Consider the following 19,908-nt stretch of genomic DNA (forward strand, 5'->3'; position numbering starts at 1 on the left):
AAGAACTTTTTTTGCTTTCGAAGATTCCAAACGAAATCTAAACGCGAATCACATTGTGGGAGCAAGCCTTAGTTCCACGTTAAGGTTTTTTACATGAAAATTATCTTGTCTCTGATTAAATAAAACCAGATTTTACTGTTGTGCTATCTTTAAATTATTGATTTAAAAAAAATGAAAATATCGTCATATCAAAATAATAAAAAGGAATCTTATAAAAGAACAATTGTTCATACATGCTTCATCTTTAGTTGTTTTGAAAAAAGAACGCCACACTTTGGAATGATGAAAATGGACGATTATAAAGAAATGAAAAAATAAACTACATTCTCGGTCGCTTTTGTCTTACTCGTGTCTACAAGCTTTATCTCCTGCACTCCAAACCTCGCTCCCCACACTACTAAAAAAACCCTAAAGGTAAAGTGGCGCGCGCAGGTAATGTCGGCCATTTTGTCTTACCATTTATAATGTTATTCCTCTTTTTTTCAATAATCCGCATGTTTTATGGCTTGTTAGGTGGTTTGTTACGACGTTCTCTAACTAATTAAACTGCGGAAACACCAGTAGCGGGAAAGGTCGTTTTTTTTTAAAATACAAGCGAGGTTATTGATTAAAGTAATAGTAATTCACGAACACATTGGTTTAGTGATATTTAGTAAGCTTATTATATTAACATATAACTAATACAAGAATATAGGTAGTTTAAATGAACAAATAAATAACGTGTTTATAAAAACTTGAATTATTTAATGCAACTACGGTTGATTTTATCCGCATATTAAAAAATTAAATAGTATCAATTTGCCTGTTTCATGACCGTATGTCACAATCCTCATGGCCTTCTACCATATTACAATCCTGAGTTTTCACTTCCAAAAAACCCAGAAAAAAATAACATTATCATAGTTATTATCAACACGATTGAGTGGGATTATATTGTAAAAGAAACGAGCGTTTCGGCAGTGAAAACCAACATTTATACTCTGTATAACTTTCAAATGACACGACATTCTAAAATTATTGTTATAAATATAACAATCGCGTAAACAAACTTATCTTCTTAACCCCTTAATTGCGTATTTAAAGTATTGTGCAAACATTTCTGGAGGGCACCTGATAAGGCAGAGGAGGATGGAATTTTCATTTAATAAAACCAATTTAAATTTTGTACCTATTATGGCTCTACCACTACTTGTGTTTGTGTCTATGTGACATTGCACTTTTTTAAAACGTTTATTGATTAGAAGACATAATATTTGACAAAGTAATATCACCATTTATAAATAACTAATTTACTTTGAGATCAAATTAACTTAAATAAAGATTAAATCATATTATATCTGATTACATTTCAATAATTATGCAAATATATTCAGGTATAAAGAGAGATTTTATCTCGATAGATATATGTCTAGCGAGATAAAATCATACTTACGCTCTTGACAAAACCTATAAAATCGGTCGAATACGAAAAAACTTTGCATTATTCATTAGCACCATGTTGCAACTAACACTAGCCGATGTATCAAAACAGTTGACCAAAGATGTTATCGAAGAGGCTTTTAGATCGAAGACTAACAGTAAAATTGACGTAGAAAACGTGCAAGTGACGACCGCGGCCCCAAAAGGAGAAGGCCTCATCAGTGCTGTTTATCGTATAAATGTGACTGGAAACCTTCGATCCGCTTCTTTCATAGCCAAAGGTCTAGTTCACGACGCATTGTTAAGAAAAACTTTAAACTGTTCGATGTATTTTAAAAGAGAAACGTCGTTTTTCTCGAAAATTCTACCAATATTGACTGAGTTACAAGAGTCTCTCGGAGCCAATGAAAAGATACAAAATAGTATTCCAAAATGTTATGACTATTTTGTTGATGGACAAAACGATTACATATTGATGGAAGATTTAGTAGCAAGTGGTTATGCTTCGATACCACCAATGCCGACAGAGTTTGAAAGAAATGAAGCGCTCAAAGTATTATCTCATCTGCACGCGGTGTCCATGGCGTTAAGAATAACGAAACCTTTCCTTTTTACTAAAATAACAAATGACATTTACGAAATATATTACCGTGAAGAAAAACGATCTTGGTATACACCGTATTTACTTCGAGCAATGGAGTTAGATTTAGCAGTGTTAAGTGAAGACGAAAGAGTTTCAAACACTATTTATTATGAGAAATTCAAAAAAATTATATCAGAAGATCCTTACGGTGAATTAGTAAAATTAGTTACAACTCGCGGTGAACATACGGTTATAAATCATGGTGATGCCTGGTGTCCTAATTTTCTATGTTCGAAAGAAAAAGCAGTCGCAATAGACTTTCAACTAATACGAGCAGCCTCGCCGGCTACTGATTTATCATATTTCATTCTTCTTTGTGGTTCCTTGTGTCAAAGTAAAAATGATTTTATGAAAGCCGTCGACATTTATTATTCTAATTTAGAATACTATTTGAGAGATATGAATATAAAACCTGAGGAAGTTTTTACTAAGCAAATGTTATATAGTGAATTAAAGAAATATGGAAAGTTTGGACTCTTGGCAACTTCGACTAGTATACCTTTGTTGGCAAGCGAGAGATGCGATGTTAATACATTCGAATCGAAATATGCCGGAGTGGAAAGAATACCATTAGAAGAACTGTGGAAACTGACACCTATTACCGATGTACAGGTGAAGGAATGCCTAATTAACGCAGTGCGGGTCGCGGTCGACTTAGGTTTTATTTGAATCGTACCAATTAGAAACTTTTCAAATTATAATTTGTACCATTAATAAGATGCCAATTAAATTCATTTTATCTATTGTTAGACGTTCAGTTTGCGATTGCTGTCAATTTTTTAGCTTCTTCAATTTTTTTAAAGTTGTATAGACATTATTTATTAACGGAGCTCAGACATTTTATAATGTTCGTTAAGACGGACTCTCTAATGCATTTGTATAGAAATTCTTTTACAAAGCCACCTGTATCTGTAAAGATAACGTGGATGAGTTGGCAGTGAGTCGGAATTTTTGTGCTCGTGAGCTCGTGACCGATCAAGAGTCAGAAACTAATTGTGGTTGAAACGTTGTATGAACCGACAATCTTCGATATGATAGCCGAAGGCAAAGCGTCGTACTAGAATATTAACGGTAACTAATATTGAATTCGCGCTGTTAATAACATTTGTATCATATTATTAAATGGCTAGCATACAAGTATAGTGATATATATTGTTGGTATTCAAGCTGGATATGTAAAATCCCATTAAAATTTGGTTTACTAAAATGTTTTATTGTATAACATAAAATTCTATAGCCCGCTCCACATATTTTTAACTGTACAGTTGAACTAAACTGTACAGTTTAATTGACGGTTCAAACATTGCTTACACACGTACGATTTAGTTGTATAGTTGGCGTTGTTAAAATTGAAGATGTGTTACGGATTTTATTTAATTTGTAAAATTTTAGTTAATTTTTTAATACTACGATTGTAATATAATTAAAATTGGCTTCATGTTCAAATGACATTCGTTTTGTAAAATAACACGATCTAAATTAGAATAAAAAATATTTTTAAGCATATTCGTTTAAAATTGACGGGAAATACGTAAGTCCTTTGAATGCAAATGTGTTGATTTCGGCGTATTAATGCATTAAAACAGCGATGGCATTGAATATGTGCATAAAATAACTTTCATTATTTCGAACTTGGGCTAGTGTTGAATACTCTACGAGTTTGAACAAAATTTTACATTTTTATTTCAAAATAATGTGTGGGATTGTACCTACTAATTATCTTGTTAAAATTCAGATTTTTAACCAATTTTTAATTAGCTGATCTATTCGTGATAAAGATAGCCTACATAGGAATAACGTAGCTTATTAATATTGAGAAATCAAATCCTTTCTGTTTTAAGAGTTTCCAGATAAAGTATTATTAATACATGTCTGAGAGGTATTTTGATATTAAACATTGTAAAATTTCATTTTACATTTATGTTTAGGAATAAATAAATTTCAAACAAAGTCAGTAAGTGCATTGACGTATGTAAATATAACTAAGCAATACAGTTCAAATGGTAAAGGGCAAGTAAAAAGAGGGAAATCGGGTTGCATTTAGTTAGGACCTGGCTTTCTTATACTTAGCCGTGTATGAATTAAACATACATTTAAGTACTCATGGTCGCTTTAAACTTACATTTAGGGAATAATTGAAATCGATCGAATATCGAGATTTATCCTATGTACTAGCTTTTATCTGTGACTTCGCGCGGTATTAAAAATAATCCTGTGAAGTATCCTATATGTTCTTCCAGACAGTGTTGTTCATTCTACATTTTCTCGACTACTTGGACTTAAAAGGACTATGATGTCCCTTTAACAGGTTTTACTTTATTAATACGAAGCTTAAACAATTGATTGAAATAAAATATTTATATCATATACAAAATTTTATTTTTTCAATTTTACTCTATTACGAATAACATGAGTTAAAATCAGAAATGATTATTGTTTAAAATACTTTAATTTTCAGTTGGTTTTTCTCATTTACCGACACCCCAATTGAGTGTGCACATATGTGTGTAATATAAATATATAATATATTTATATATACATATGAGCACACTACATAGATGCACATATATAGACATAGATATATAGATATAGACTTTAGTCGTGTTTATTTATAAGTTAACGTAAGTTGCTACTAAAAGATTATATTCGCTAAGCGAATTACGCAATATAATTTCATAAAGGTTGGTATACAGGCATGCGTCGCCAACATTTTGTTCTTTACTCGCCAAAACCAGTCGCTCACAACCTGTTTGTCAAGATCGTGAGAAACGTCGCAGCGATTTTCAAGATGGCGGAGCAAATATATACTGTTGATGATATTGTCGCCACACCTGTACCGACAGTATTGACGACTCGCGTCGACGATTCAGCGCTGTGCGCACGGAGTGCAAGCTACGCGATATTCGAGACGCAAGGATACAATATTAGTTTGAGGATCTATATTGCCTTGTGTACGAAGGGTCTAAGTATTTTATTCTCGTCCCTTTTATCAATAACGAGACATTTACAAATACAAGGGTTATTTAATACGAGCGTTAATTATTATAACTTACCCATTAGCGGTAGATCGAGGCGGCGACAACCCAAAGAACGAATTCAACAAAAAAAATCACGACCTGTGATTGGACAAGGCTTTTAGATTGTTTGAGGGCGCTTCTAAAAGGAGATAAAGCTTTTAACATAATAAAAAAAACGTCGAGAACATTTTGTAAACAGGTTGTAAACGATCTGTTACTGTGCTCTGAGAACACCGAATTCAGGATTCTTGATAAAGAGGTTTGTTAGGTTGCATTAGATTTATAAAAGTAAAATAAAGTCTACTATACGCTTTTAGGTATAAAATATGTCTCTTCTTACCCATTTTCTTTCTCAATTGACTTAAAAAGTATTTCTTCCAGTCAAAAGTAACTAAAAGTCTCAATGTAACTCATGAAATATAGTGTAAGCACCAATATTTTTCTATGAATTGGGAAAATGAAAACATTTTTCGCAAATCTATTGTTGAATTAATATTTATGTTATTCTACAAAAGTAAATTTACTTATTAATTTCTTGATTAACAGTTAAGTGATAAAATTACATGAAAATATTAACATGTTTATTTTGTTTTTGTCTTAAATTATTAAGGAGCCTGAATATGAATAAAACGGAAAAACAAATTAAAAGACTTGTTTTAATGTAATGTGTACTTATGTTTTGAAATCATCGGTTGTTAACCTTTATATAAAAACCGTATAAATGGTAAGAAAAATCTCGAAGAAAATGTTTAGTTTCTTACAATTATCTTGATTAGAAAATTTCCGGTAATGTTTTTACAAAATATTTAGTTGTTTTATTTACACAGTGTATATACGAGGGGAGGTCCAAAAGTTCGCGGAATGGAGGGGATGGAGTGGGGATAGGGTAGCTCGCTTAGTGTCATACTAATTGGGCACTCATAATTAGTATATATATAACATTTCAACCCTATAGTGCCATTCGTTTACGAGTACTCGCCTGCTGAACAAGTCAATCCGGAAGCAAACTGCAACTATGGAGAAAATTGAACATCGCGCTGTGATAAAATTCCTTACCAAGCAAGGAAAAAACGTTCAAACCATTTTAAATGAAATGGAAGCCGTTTATGGAGATCAGTGCCCTGGTAAAACAATGGTTTATAAGTGGCATGGTCTTTTTAAACATGGTCGAGATTCAATTGAAGACGACTCTCGCTCTGGGCGGCCAGCTGACGCCACCACATCAGACATCGTCGAAAAAGTCGAAAAACTTGTACTCGAAGACACACGTTTGAAGAAGAAACAATTATCTGCATTTGTTGGAGTATCAGATACAACTATTTTGCGTATCCTGCACGACCACCTGGGCATGACAAAAGTCAGTGCAAGATGGGTGCCGAGAATGCTCACGCCGCTTCAAAAACAGCAGCGCGTCGACGCGTCTAAGCACTTTTTGGAGTTGTGTGGAGACGAGCCCGTGCAGATTTTGGAGCGGATTGTTACTGGAGATGAAACATGGGTTCATCACTTTGAACCTGAGTCCAAACAGGAGTCCATGCAATGGCACAAAAAGGGTACACCACCTCCCAAAAAATTCAAGGTGTCAGAATCGGCGGGAAAGTTGATGGCCACTGTTTTTTGGGATTGTAAGGGAATATTACTCATTGATTATAAAGAAAAAGGTACCACTATAACCGGAGAATACTACGCACTCATATTAGAAAAGTTAAAGGAGTCAATTAAAGAAAAACGTCGAGGAAAATTGGCCAAGGGTGTGTTGCTTTTGCAAGACAACGCGCCGGTTCACAAGAGCCGAGTTGCCATGGCTGCTCTGCACACACATGGGTTCGAACCACTTGTTCACCCACCCTACAGTCCAGACCTGGCTCCTAGCGATTTTTATTTATTTCCAAATTTAAAAAAAGAGCTAAGGGGAAGGAAATTTTCCGACGATAATGAAGTGAAGGAGGCAATTTCGGCCCATTTTGAGGCCAAAGACAAAAAATATTTTTTCGATGGTTTAGAAAAATTAATTCATAGATCGAATAAATGTATTAGACTAAAGGGTGATTATATTGAAAAGGAAAAATAAATTTATTGTTATATTTCATTGACAACCCTTTCATTCCGCGAACTTTTGGACCTCCCCTCGTATGACATATATTTTTTCGTGATAAAAAACCAAATGTGTTACACAGATGGTATAAATATTTTTTTCCACTAAAGTACATTTATATTAGTCCACAACTCTATTTAAAAGTCTAAGTCTAAGATCTACGATTAATATTTTGGATTCTGAAGCCTGCTTTAAGAACAATCATAATAGTTTCAAGGAACATCATTAAATAGAGACACTTTAAATAAAGAGACAAAATAATCAGGAAAAATTTCGGTACCGTACTATCAAAGTGGTAAAACACGTTACCATTGACCACGAAAGAACTCGTGTAACCAAGCCCGTACGATCTAAACGACAAATGGTATAAATCAACTGAATGGACTCAGCATTTTTTACTGTTCCTTTAGGATGACCATGATTAACTAACTAGTGGTATTCAAATACTAATATGAATTTGTTATCTTTGATATAACATCCAAGAAATACTCACAACATTTGCCACAAAATGTAATTAATGAAATAGTATAATTTCAATATTAATATTAATTTATTATTAACATTTTATACGTTTTATTATTATTAATAATATCAATCCAACAGCTTAATAAAAGTAAATTTTCTGTCTGTTAACTTGGTTCAACTTCTCAGATTACAAATTTGTACTGTGCCTTACATCTATTATGTATTAAATAGGCATCTTACAAATTTCCATAGCCAATAAAATGTGTTTTATGTTTCTGCTGTTATGTCTATCAAATATGGGCTTGGTTAGTCTATCGTCAATACTGGCCGTAGACTAATATATTCAGAGATACACGTCTCCTCTACAGTAATTATAATAATTATGATAATGTCATTAACATATTTTATCGATTGCCGCACCTATGTTATAAAAACGGGATTCGATGCTGTTCGCATGGATACCCTTGCGTCAAATCGAACCTCTTAACTTTTATCTAAAAGCAACGAGCAAGCACATCTTGTTTGTAATCGTTGTACACTCAAAAAGTCGGGAACATGTCATTAGAGCCTTTTATTTTCCCCTCAAAGGCTAATGCAAACTTGAACGGTCAAGATAAAGCTAAAGCATTGATTCGTTGAAAAATATCTCAGCAATGCCGTTGTTATTGATGTTAAATATGCGGATTTGATGTCCGTTTATAAATGGATAATTAATATAAAAAAACAATAATAATAAAAAACAGTACAGTTACTTACATATGTACATGTTTCTAGTTAAAAAAAATACCTAATAAATGTTTGATTTAACTGAAAGTCGATTATTAAAAATGTTCAGAAGTATGTAATTTTTTCTAATTAAACATAGTGCAGTAATGTACATCAGGTAGGAAGTAAATGAAATACTTAAAATATATTCATATTATTACATATAACATTCCTAGAACATATTTAAATACATGTTTCATTGTTTATGTAAATTACAATATATATGTTTTAATGTTGTTTTTCACAATATATGAAAGAAAAATATTATCTTTACATCAAAATGTATGCGGTACCGGCATATTTCACTGTAACGTATCAGGTTTTAAAGATGATTATCGTGGATGACGTTTTAAAGGGTATCATAAAGTGCGTGAGCTATCATCGGGTTCATAATTATTAAATATGTAAATCTTTTTGACGACCCCGTTTGTTGTTCATTAACTTTCCTGGTTAACAGTTTTATCCATACTGAGATTGTAACATAAAATTTCGGAATATTCTTGCACAAAACATATCGTTAGAAGATAGTAAAGATCAATTCGCATATTCGTACTGTTACTTAATAAGAAAAGATATTTTTTTTCATTACTAACGTCCTAAACTAAATAAACCATGACCTAAACTGACAATATTAAACATAGCTTCTGGTATTAAGGTACTACCTATTTTCCGTGACTTCGTCTATGCAAAATCAAAAAAGGGTGTATCTCAAATGTCACTCCAGACAATGCCTTTCAATAAGATGTCTTGATCCTTGCGGAAATGTCGAGTAAATATATGAATCAAACTTATTCTACAGGAACCATACATATTTCCTGGATCATAGGTAGCCTATGCATTCTTCTAGACCAGGGATTCCCAAAACTTAAAGCATTGCTAATTCTCACTCTGTCTTCTTCTATTGACCTTAGTCAGAATTAAAAGTAAGATAATTTGGCCATGGGGGTCGGTGGAAACGGTTCAACGGAACCGTTGTCCAAAATAGTTTGGGGATCCCTGTTCTAGACTATGTTCAACTATACCAAACTCCATCGAGATCCACGCAGCTGTTCTGGAGATACCTTCTAACAAACAGCCATCTATCGATATATCCAAACATTCGAATTTATCATATGAGTTATACAATGTTGTATTCTAATAGTGTTAAAAATTCTGAAATTGGTCATTTAGTATTCAAGTATATAAAATAAATGAGAAAAAAATTAAAGGGCGACGCTGGGCACAAACAGTTAGTTTAAAATAAATCTTGAAGCTCTCAGTGGCATGGAATGCAAAGTGAACGGCTGGTTACATTAATGATCATATGTAGATTGTGTTCGCATTTACTCAAATATTTGTGGTATATATGAATATATTATGTTCTTAAAGAAACTTGAACAACTAGCAATACTGTAATTGGCTACAATTCAAAAAGTTATTTTCATTATTTAACAGTTTATATCAATTTTTTTTATAATATTAGAAATTTAAATCGTGATGTTCTTTGAAAATGTTCTCGAAGCTTACATTTCGTGTAATAAAAGATAACATTTAAAGAATTGTAAGGCAACGTTTGCTGTTGATCACCGAATTATCGATAAATACAGCTTCAAACAGTCCGTGTATGGCAATCCTGAGTAGTTTTGGTGATGACCAGACCAGAGATGTGAAATGTTCAAAAGAAACCAAATGCAACTTTAACATGGTTAGCAAAGTCCCTGTTACATGTGAGTTTTCACTGCCGAAACAACTGCATAAAATCTTATCGACATTCTCTTTGTAAACACAGAGATAATATGTTCTTGTAAAGGTATATTAACAGTGGAAGCTTGATGAAAAAGTTATATAAAACAACATCTGTTTTTCTTATTAACAAATCGCGACGCCAATCGTCCTATATGTCACAATATTACGTACTCTTTTAAGGTTGTATCTGATATAATTCGTATTAATTTTTTGGGGCTTAATAATATTTCTTATTTCTTAACGTGAGTAAGTGAAGGAGATCCCAGATGAATGGAAAGCTCTATGTTGAAAGAGGTTCTCTACGTAAACTATTTTTATTACATTTATTTATTTTTATTTAGCCACGCTTTTTATACGCTTATATGTTTTCTTATAGGTCTTTTGAGCTGGAAATCATCTTGACCGTCTTCGAAATATTCTGTCAACCTTTCACCACGTTTTCATCGATGTTGTTGATAGACTTTATCATCAGATCATATAAGTCCCATCGTGGAAATCAGAGCTTTTCTAAGTTAAGGGTGACAAGGTCTTAGTCAACCACGTTGGCTCAGTGCAGATTGATTGATAAAACATTTGAATTTCTTATCAAATATGTGCAGTTTACATAACGTTGTTTCCTTCACCGTAAAAACAAAACAAAAGTAACATAATTGAATTTATTTATATCGAGATAATAAATTTGTATTGTATTTGCCAGCATTCATAGGAATAGTGGGTTGAGTTTTGGCATTAGGTACGTAATGTATTTACACATTTAGCATCATGTTGTTGGCTAGTGGGTGTTCATTAAAGATTATGACATAGGTAACAGATTATTCTCCTCGAACCCACGTCGGAGTGTTGCTTAACGTATTAAACGATGACACAAACGATGTTTATGTTAAATAATCTGCCTACCTGTTAACGAGTGGAAGTTTATACAAACTGTATAGTAAATCAGTTTTATTAGAAAGGATGTATACTCTATGCCTGTTAAATTGTATATTGTAACATATAATAAGGTATGTTCCAATGAAATACTTCTCCAAATAAACGACCTTTACAAACAATTGCATGTATAAAATTAGAGTTTTAAGTAAGTAAAATTAGTTAAGCACAAAGGTGGAAACTTCACGAAAATTTTCAGTAAATTATATTTTAGTATAAATAACCTATAATAACATTAATACTCAGTACTGAAATGCACTTTTATCAAAACTAAAAATATAAAAGGTATGCAAGTGAAGGTATCGTACAATTTTGCGTAACACATTTACTCATTCGCGAACGATCGGACGTCGGTAGATCTTATCGTAAATTAGCAGGGCGTGAGATATTTTGAAAAATATAAATCGTTGTTTATTTCGTGAAGGAAATCTGGTAATTAATAAGCGATATTCGAATCTGTGAACGTCGGAGCTCAGATCTCATTTGGGCCTTCGGGCGCACGTATTTAAGAAACGAAACCCGTTTGACTGGTCGTTAAAATTCCCCGTAATTCGTCCCGGAGAGGCGGGCCTTACACCATGTTTTACACTTTCGGCTCTTGTGTGCACATCGGCACATGCTCTCTGACGAATATCTCGTTGGAAAAGCGAAAGATAAATATGACAGGCCGTACGCGGACCGTTGATGTTACCTTCAAAGTTTACGAATCTTTTATTTTTTTATTTTAAGTCTTTTAGGTTTTTACTAGATTCCAAAATAATAAAAAAAACAAACTATTTCTCTTATTCCACTGATAAAAAAACAACCTATACCCTTACCCTTATGGTTAATTCAATTATCATTCTGTAACAAAGTTTTATTATCATTATAACGTGTCCATAATTTTTTTTTACTTTGAAATCGGTTTTAAATTTTAAAATCTAGATCCACACATATATACATTAATATTACATATAAAAATCGAAAGGTAACTCTCCTTCGTTTTAATTACAAAACGAAAGCCTAGAGAGTCTCGCGTGGGCTGTATCAGAATAAGTTTCATGTATTATTCACTTCAAAATGAACCTTATTCCATTGAAATAAGTCAATACAGCTTAAAACAATGCGCCGAAATGCTGAACCGGTGTTTCGATATTCACAACTAGCCCACGTTTTTTCCACAACGAGGCTAAACCCAATGTGGGCGCAGCCTACGTAAGGAAATAAAAAAAAATAAAGTCGACCTAACTTGGCCCTGACGTAACTAGTGTGAAGTAATCTTTGATTTTTCTATTACACAAAATTTATAAAACATAACAATGAAAAAAAGTATTAGAAAATATAATATAGCTTACAAAGAATAGATAAGTAAGGAACAGAAAAGTACTGGAACAGTATTATTTTAGCCAGATTCATTAAAATATACCTTTGAATGTATCAGCAAACAGATTTTATCTTTAAATGAATAATTCTTTATTAATAGGAAAGAACGAATCAAGTTAAGTAAAATATTCTATCTTAAAAATATAATTTTGAAATAAGACCTTTGTCCTTTAAAGTTGTAAGAAAAATAATAAATCGGACATTTTATAATATAGTAGTATCTCAAGGTAATATTTAACATTTACCAATGTTACCACTTCCCGTGTCCTATTTACATGTAACCATCCAAGGTCACACGTAGGAAGATATTTTCAAGGATGAACAACAACGTCGCCAGTTGTGCCTTGCACAGAATAAATTTATCTGTGCCCAGGCAAATATTGACTATCAATATGCCACAAAAACTAGAGATTAGGTTATGTTGGGAATACAATTTTGATATCGAATGTTTTTTGCTGCTTTAAGGAAATCATTGGATTTATCTATTGAAGTTTATCAATTTAAAGGCCCGTTTCGCAATGTCCAAGTAAGTCCTGAATAAGCTACTTGGAACCCTTTTTTGAAATAAAGTCGTAGTTGGCGTTTCATAATAAGTTGTGAAACTCAAACTACTTTGACAGGAAATATTACAAAAAAATTAAGTGACACAGTCCATTTTTTTGTTATTTAGTTGTCCAGAACTTTACATTATATAACCTCCTTATTTACTTCCTTAAGTCGGCTAAAAACAAGCCCTAAATGAAAAATTGGATTTTTTGAATAGATGTGTTGCTACAATTTAAATTTACGAGTGAAGAGTTTTTTAATTTCGTATAAGTTAGTTTTTCGTATTCGGATCCACATAATTTCATTGTTGTTTCATATAAAAAGCAAAATGCAGTAGTATTCAAATGTCAACGCATCAGATGTAGTGCTTGTGGTGGGACGACACAAAACGGCGGACGCTCTGTAAGCTCCAGTGAAGCCTTGGGGCACACTTTCGACCTGCGTGGGCGATACGGGTCAAGGTGAGAGAGGTCGCGGGATTTTAAATGTGTGTAAGACGCTAATTACTATCGCAAGCCGTCTATTTAGGTCTTTTAAATTATTTTAGAAGATTGAAATTATAAAATGTAGCATCTCAGTGTCAGAATTCAATTTTACCTTGAAATATCTTAAACTTAACAAAATGTTATTAAGTACTGAAATATGTGGTTTGTTTGTTTGTTTACTTGATATATCCAGTTCTATCCAGTATGAAATATATCATTTTGTAATGATATGTTCATGGTAAATGTATTAGATATAGTAAAATTTAACTTAACATAATTTTTCTTAAAGATTGACATACATGAAAACAATTACATAAAAAAAATATATTCATATTTTAAACTATAAAAAAGTCGTACAAACGTATTCATTATTTTTCTGAAAATTTATAAAAAATATTTTACTCTGCTTTAGAATTTTTGACAACATAATGTACATTGTATTCCTCGATCTCTTATACCTTGGATCACACGTGTTTTTAATCCGAGCGCGGGCGGGGTCAGCGGGGACTGATAATAAATTTTCTAAAGAAAGTATTTCGTGGGCTGTTGGCGCGTGCCATCTTACGAAACCTTTGCACCACCCAAAGGTTTATGATAAATAAACAAAACCATTAACCAGGTTTAAAATGTGTTCACGTTATATTTAGTGTTTAACTGTGCGTTTCAATTGTCGTCAAACTTATTAATACATATTGTTGTGTCTTGGCAAAATTCTATCTTCTAATATATCTTGTAATAACTATACTCGGAAACAAATTAAAAAAATATATATATTTTCCTTATGAAATGACACCATATACAAATTAAAACTTTAGCCTTTGTTCTCGGAAAAAATAATTTAAACGATGAGTAAGATTACTGATGATGACAATGAAAGCAAAAAGTTTTTTTTTTTATTATAAATTTATTTGATAGTTTTCGAATAACACTGATAGATGCAGGCTTATCTTAAAATTAGGTTATAGTTAATTAGCGTGGTTAATGATATCTGTTGTATAAATGCACAAATTACACAAAATAACTGTAAAAAGTGAAGTTTATGTGATGTTAAGTTATTACTTCTAGGCTTAGACCAATGATTCAATCGACCTAACCGTTTCAGTTTTTCAGGTTTCAGAGACCAAATTCCCGGTATAAAATATATCGTCATCCCTGTCATTATCTTTGACAAAACATATATAGGGATATGTTTTAATCGGAGATTTTTAGTCACGATAAAAAGGATAAGTATAAATAGATACTGACGTCGATCGAACAAACACTCCTACATTAAGCTATTGCATTTATATATAAACCGACCAATTTGGAAAGTTGTCTTTATTCACGTCTCTGTAACATTTCTGAATACTGTACGATTTTAACGGTTTAAGCAACAATTGCCTAACAGCATGTAGGCTGTGAACGTGTCGCGAGGCGATCCTCCTGGTTAAGATAGACCTAGTTAAGTAAAAATATACTTTAATAGCTTGCAACAGAGTTTATTATTAAATACAATCAAATAATATACCGGTTCAAAATTGGAATAACGTCAGTACTATGTTGCAATAGACGCGTGCCTCGACAATAAAACAAAGCTGATAATAAATTCCTGTAATTTGAATTTAAACTTGTTACTTCTTTAACAGGTCGTGTAGTACATTGCATGTAGCGCGTACTCTTTGTTTAATGCTTAAATACTGTATGCAAATAAGTTACAAAAGGTAAATTTGTTCTTGCGTGGGACGTGATGACGTCATTTTGACAGTGACACTTTTAAAGTCTTACGGACAAGATAAGCAGGATTTGTTTTCTTTGTCCTAAATAATTTGGATTAAATAAGCTTTAATTCTCTCTACTATAAGATCCATTAATTTCAAATAAGGATAATTATTTTAATAAATATGTCATAACTTTTTACGAACGAAATTACGCTTTCAAATATTAACTTCGCTTGTATTTTTTGTGGTGAACTCAATAATAACTATATTGATAATTTAATACCGTTTAAGACAACATATCTTTTTGTAATACGTTTAACATTTTTTAAAAAGACGGACGGACGTTTTAAAAAGAAAATCATATTGTTATTTTTGTTTTGTGAAAGATAATTATAGGGATAACGATTTGTTTTATACCGAGATTTTTGCCTCAGAAACCTACGATGAAACTACAATTCTGTGAAACAGATGTCAACCTCCTTTGCTATGGCATATTTACACTTTATTGCATAAACGTAAAAACAAGCAAGTGATAAAATAAAATGTACAAGACTGTGTTCTTGAAGGTAATCCACTTGCCGTCTCATTTGCGCACGCGCTTCTTGTATTTTACTATTTCATATGCTCTTAGCACAGCCACCGACCGGGATGTGTTCTGAGAACTACTAACGTTCCTTTTGATATAACTGCGATATTATATGTAGTTGCTAGTAGGTTTCTTAGTAAATGCTCCATTTAAGTAGATTTTATTTTATTCTTAATGCGTTCTTTTGTTGCTGCTTTCTACGTGTGTTTAAAAACACACTTTAGTTTTGTTTGTGTCGGTTTTTTTATTTCATAAACATTATAGTAATTAGGTAATTAAGCTTGTGCGTAATGTGAAAATAATAATTTACTTTTAATGGAAAACAAGATAAAGCAAGCGTATTAACAAGAATATTATCAAATTGTAGCAGACATGCAAAGCATTAGGAATCGAGGAAGCAAGTTTTAATTAATCTGTAAGGGATTAATTTTTTATAAATGCATATTTTTAAGCTCTTATCATAAGACATTTCGTAGAGGAATAATTACAGTCAAAGAATTAAAATCCGCTTCCAACTTAGAATCGAATATTATCCGCCAAACCATCACCATAGAGTTTTAATTTGATACGATAAATTTCGACACAACAGCGTGTACCGTCAAATGACTTCAATGATGTGGATAGGAAATAAATGTCCTCGACTGTGTAATTATTTTATTTTTTAAATCACGCGAGAAAGTACATACGCGTTTAAAAGTGTGCTTACAATACTTTAGGAATTTGCTAGTGCATGGTGGAGCATTGTGAAGTAATATTCAATGCCCTTTTATATAGAGGAAGCTGTTTATAAGAACACTGGAATTTAATAAGGACAAAAACATTTTTCCCTCAAGAAAATTAGTGTGGAATTAGTGCAAGAATTCGATACTAAGGGCTTGTTTAAGTAACAGTTAAACTATTCTGAATGCGGCAGTTAGTCTATATAATTGTTATAAAGACGAAAGATTTGTATTTTTGTATGTAACGAGTAACCTCAAAAACTACTGGACCGATTACTAAAGCTCAAGCCTTCTTATACCTACACATACGATTCCTCAGGCCGGTTGTACTGTGCGCCGTGCGACCGGACCTTCAAAACTAAGTTCGGATTTGCCAGTCATCTCCGATCGCACTCACAGAGATAAAAAGATAGCAAGGTTCACCATTGACGGATCACGTCACGGAGGACATCATCATCATCATCATCTACGACCGTTCCAAATTTAATTAAGATCTGTTGAGCCGTTCTGGAAGGAGATACCTTCAAACAAACAACCATCCATCTAAACATTCGCATATTAGTAAGATTGAGGGACTCTTTAACGTCGTAAAACTTTGATGCTATTTATAGCATAGAGTCTAAAGAATCTCTAATTAAATATACAATTGCTATCGTTCAATGACATCGTTATTTTATCACTTGATATAAAATAGTATGAAAATAAACGAAACAGATTTTATCATCGATCATATATCACTTAAATATACGTAATATCGAGACCGTTAAGTACTTTAATCTGAAAGTACATATTATTATTTGTACTATACTGGCCACTTTAAATTACGAGAATAATTTTTTAATTTTTATTAACAAACAGCCAATGTTGGCCGAAAATCAGAACCCTGTACAAATAAATAAAAAGTAAGTTCGTTTTGTTACATACATAACCTCTGATCAATTTATCATTCATTCTAAAAACAATATATCTGAACTTATGCTAAACAATAATCATTTATCCAAGAAATGACGAAGATGTATATATAATTTTCGTAGTTATAACAATTTGAAAAAGACGCACTTACCGTTGCTACAGAACTCAATGACCCAAAAAATGTAATACAAACAGTATGTTTACCAACGGCGAGTTAACTAGATAATGATAACTGGACTAAGATTATACAGAGTCGTTGACACTGATAGCGTGATAACGTAGTGGGCGAAGTGATAACACGAATGCACATAATTAATAACAAATCAACCACATCTTTGAGGTCTTTATGCGTTTTTATCGATTCTATGTCAAATAATAACAAAATTAGGTAAATTGTAATCTGAAAATAGCTACAAAACATGACTGAATTATTTAGTAATAGTGCAATATTTATTAGATTATTTTGATTGTTTCTTTTTCGCATAAAATATTAAGTTTTACAATAAGTAAGAAAGCAAGACGATTTTCTTTAGGTTTTACCTACCCACAACTGACCAGCGCATAATTAAATAACACCTTTCACTTAAATTTTTTAACAATCATAACCAAAAATTAACTTTCCTGCAAAACTTTAAAAAAATGTACATACGTAATTTAAAAAAATATGATCGAACAACTTTTGCAAACTTTTAGACGTAGTTTGGAAAAATTCCATACCAAAATTGGCCGTTGAAGCGATAAATCCTGCGACTTTTGTCTCGCATAATTGTAACAGGTATAAGGCGAAGGATTGCGTGCTGCAAATTGGCCATTTTTTTTTTTCAATAAAATGAACGAAAGAACGCGGCCCGTGCCAAATCGCTCGAAGCGAATATCATTTAATGCTTGCATTGAACTAAATACATCAATACTTTGCATGTGAACAGACACAAAACAGTTAACTGGCTATTTAGTGCAAGTATTCAATTAACCTTTTTTTTGCTTTCTACCTTTATTGAAAATATACCTCTAAATCTAAATAATCTCTTCTAATCTTAATTCTATTCTTGAAATGTAAATAATATTAATATTTAAACATTACATTATATATATTGTCTATTAAACTGAGCTTTAGAATTACATGAAGGTTATATTGAACTGTTTGTAAAATCTAGAATTATATAATTATTTTATTTAGACTCTGAACCCGATTTGGTTACTATTACAGTATTCAAATACTATACAGTAAAATAGAAGATTGAAAATTATTAGCATAATAATATTAGATCTATTTAATAAACACTTTAGCGCCGCTAAAACCAGTCCAGACCAATCTATGCCGATTTACAGGTAGACATAGCACGTTTTTAGCACAGGAATGTATTAGGTAACATTAAATGAATTAACCACAATTATTTTCTTAAATGTACTTAATTATATTATAAGAGGAAGAAAATTTCATTGTAATTGATTATTTGATATATATAAAGCAATTGAAATAACATTCAATTAAGTTTTAGGTAACAGACATGTCATTTAGTGTGATGCAGTTTACGTTATGCTATAAAATAAAATATAATTTTTGTTATATACTTCTATCCAAAAAACTTAGAAAAATGGCATATCTTTGTGATAAAAAACCTTCAAATTATCAAAATATTTTTATCTGTACTTATGAATGATTTTCAACTCGACAGCTGGTGTCTAAGAGTTAAGCTTTTAAAATCATCTTCGTAAACGACTCTTTACGTTTATTAGATAAAATTCCAATGTTAAAATAAATTAGTTTTCACTTGAACTGAAGGGACAACGAAAAGTCCAAGGTTATCAATAAAAAATAAGAGAAAGACACTTATTTTCGTTCGTATTCTTTTGATTTAGTGACCATTAAGCGGAGAAACAATTTCTCAGAGATATAACGTCAGCTATTACTAATATTATCTTGTTTAAATACATTTAAATGATACAGCGTTTATAAATAAATGTTTTATAATGCCTTATTTCTTAGAAGGAGTGTTTATTAAAAAAAAACAGCATTCTTAATCTTACATTTTACTTAATAGTGTAATTTACATACAATTTATTTTAACATTTATTTTAACCTTCTCCATTGAAGTGAATGAGAGAGATATTATTACGTGTTTGTACCACATGTTTTTTGGCAGTGGAAATTCACGGCTATATGTCATCATGTCATAGTCATAGTCTAAGTTAGGGTTGTCTAGGCCATTGTCAACCACACGGGCAAAGTTCGGGTTGGTTGACTTTACACATATTTTTAAATTTCTTTGCAGATATGTTCGCAGGTTGCATCAAGATAAATGTATATTATATAAATCGAAAATTGAAAAACACATTGGTACATGGCGGGATTCGAACATGCTGATTACAAATCAAGTGCTTAACCCCTGAATCACAGCTGTAGAGAACTAATTAAACCCGACATGTAACAAAATTAACGTTATTTTCCTTCAATAGTCCTATGAAAAAAGCCATAAGACTTGTCCAAAGGATAGATATGGAATGGATGGTTACAAATGTAATACGTTTTTTCTTTAAATTGATG

At 31.9% G+C, this 19,908-nt stretch overlaps 2 protein-coding genes across 2 annotated transcripts in view; one reads left to right on the top strand and one right to left on the bottom strand.

Annotated features, from left to right (window-relative positions):
* Positions 1-19,908, bottom strand: part of LOC106717252 (epidermal growth factor receptor) — a 75,616-nt gene that overhangs the window by 19,161 nt on the left and 36,547 nt on the right. The window lies entirely within an intron of this gene.
* On the top strand, positions 1,496-2,731 carry LOC123723443. The gene has a single exon (XM_045686009.1). It carries the CDS (start codon positions 1,496-1,498, stop codon positions 2,729-2,731), a length of 1,236 nt encoding a protein of 411 aa, XP_045541965.1.

This window comes from Papilio machaon, chromosome Z (genome assembly GCF_912999745.1).
Source record: "Papilio machaon chromosome Z, ilPapMach1.1, whole genome shotgun sequence".
Lineage (NCBI taxonomy): Eukaryota > Metazoa > Arthropoda > Insecta > Lepidoptera > Papilionidae > Papilio > Papilio machaon.

Bases quoted from the DNA above. Each gene is read 5' to 3' on its own strand.
- LOC123723443 (XM_045686009.1), top strand. From the start codon at position 1,496: ATGTTGCAACTAACACTAGCCGATGTATCAAAACAGTTGACCAAAGAT.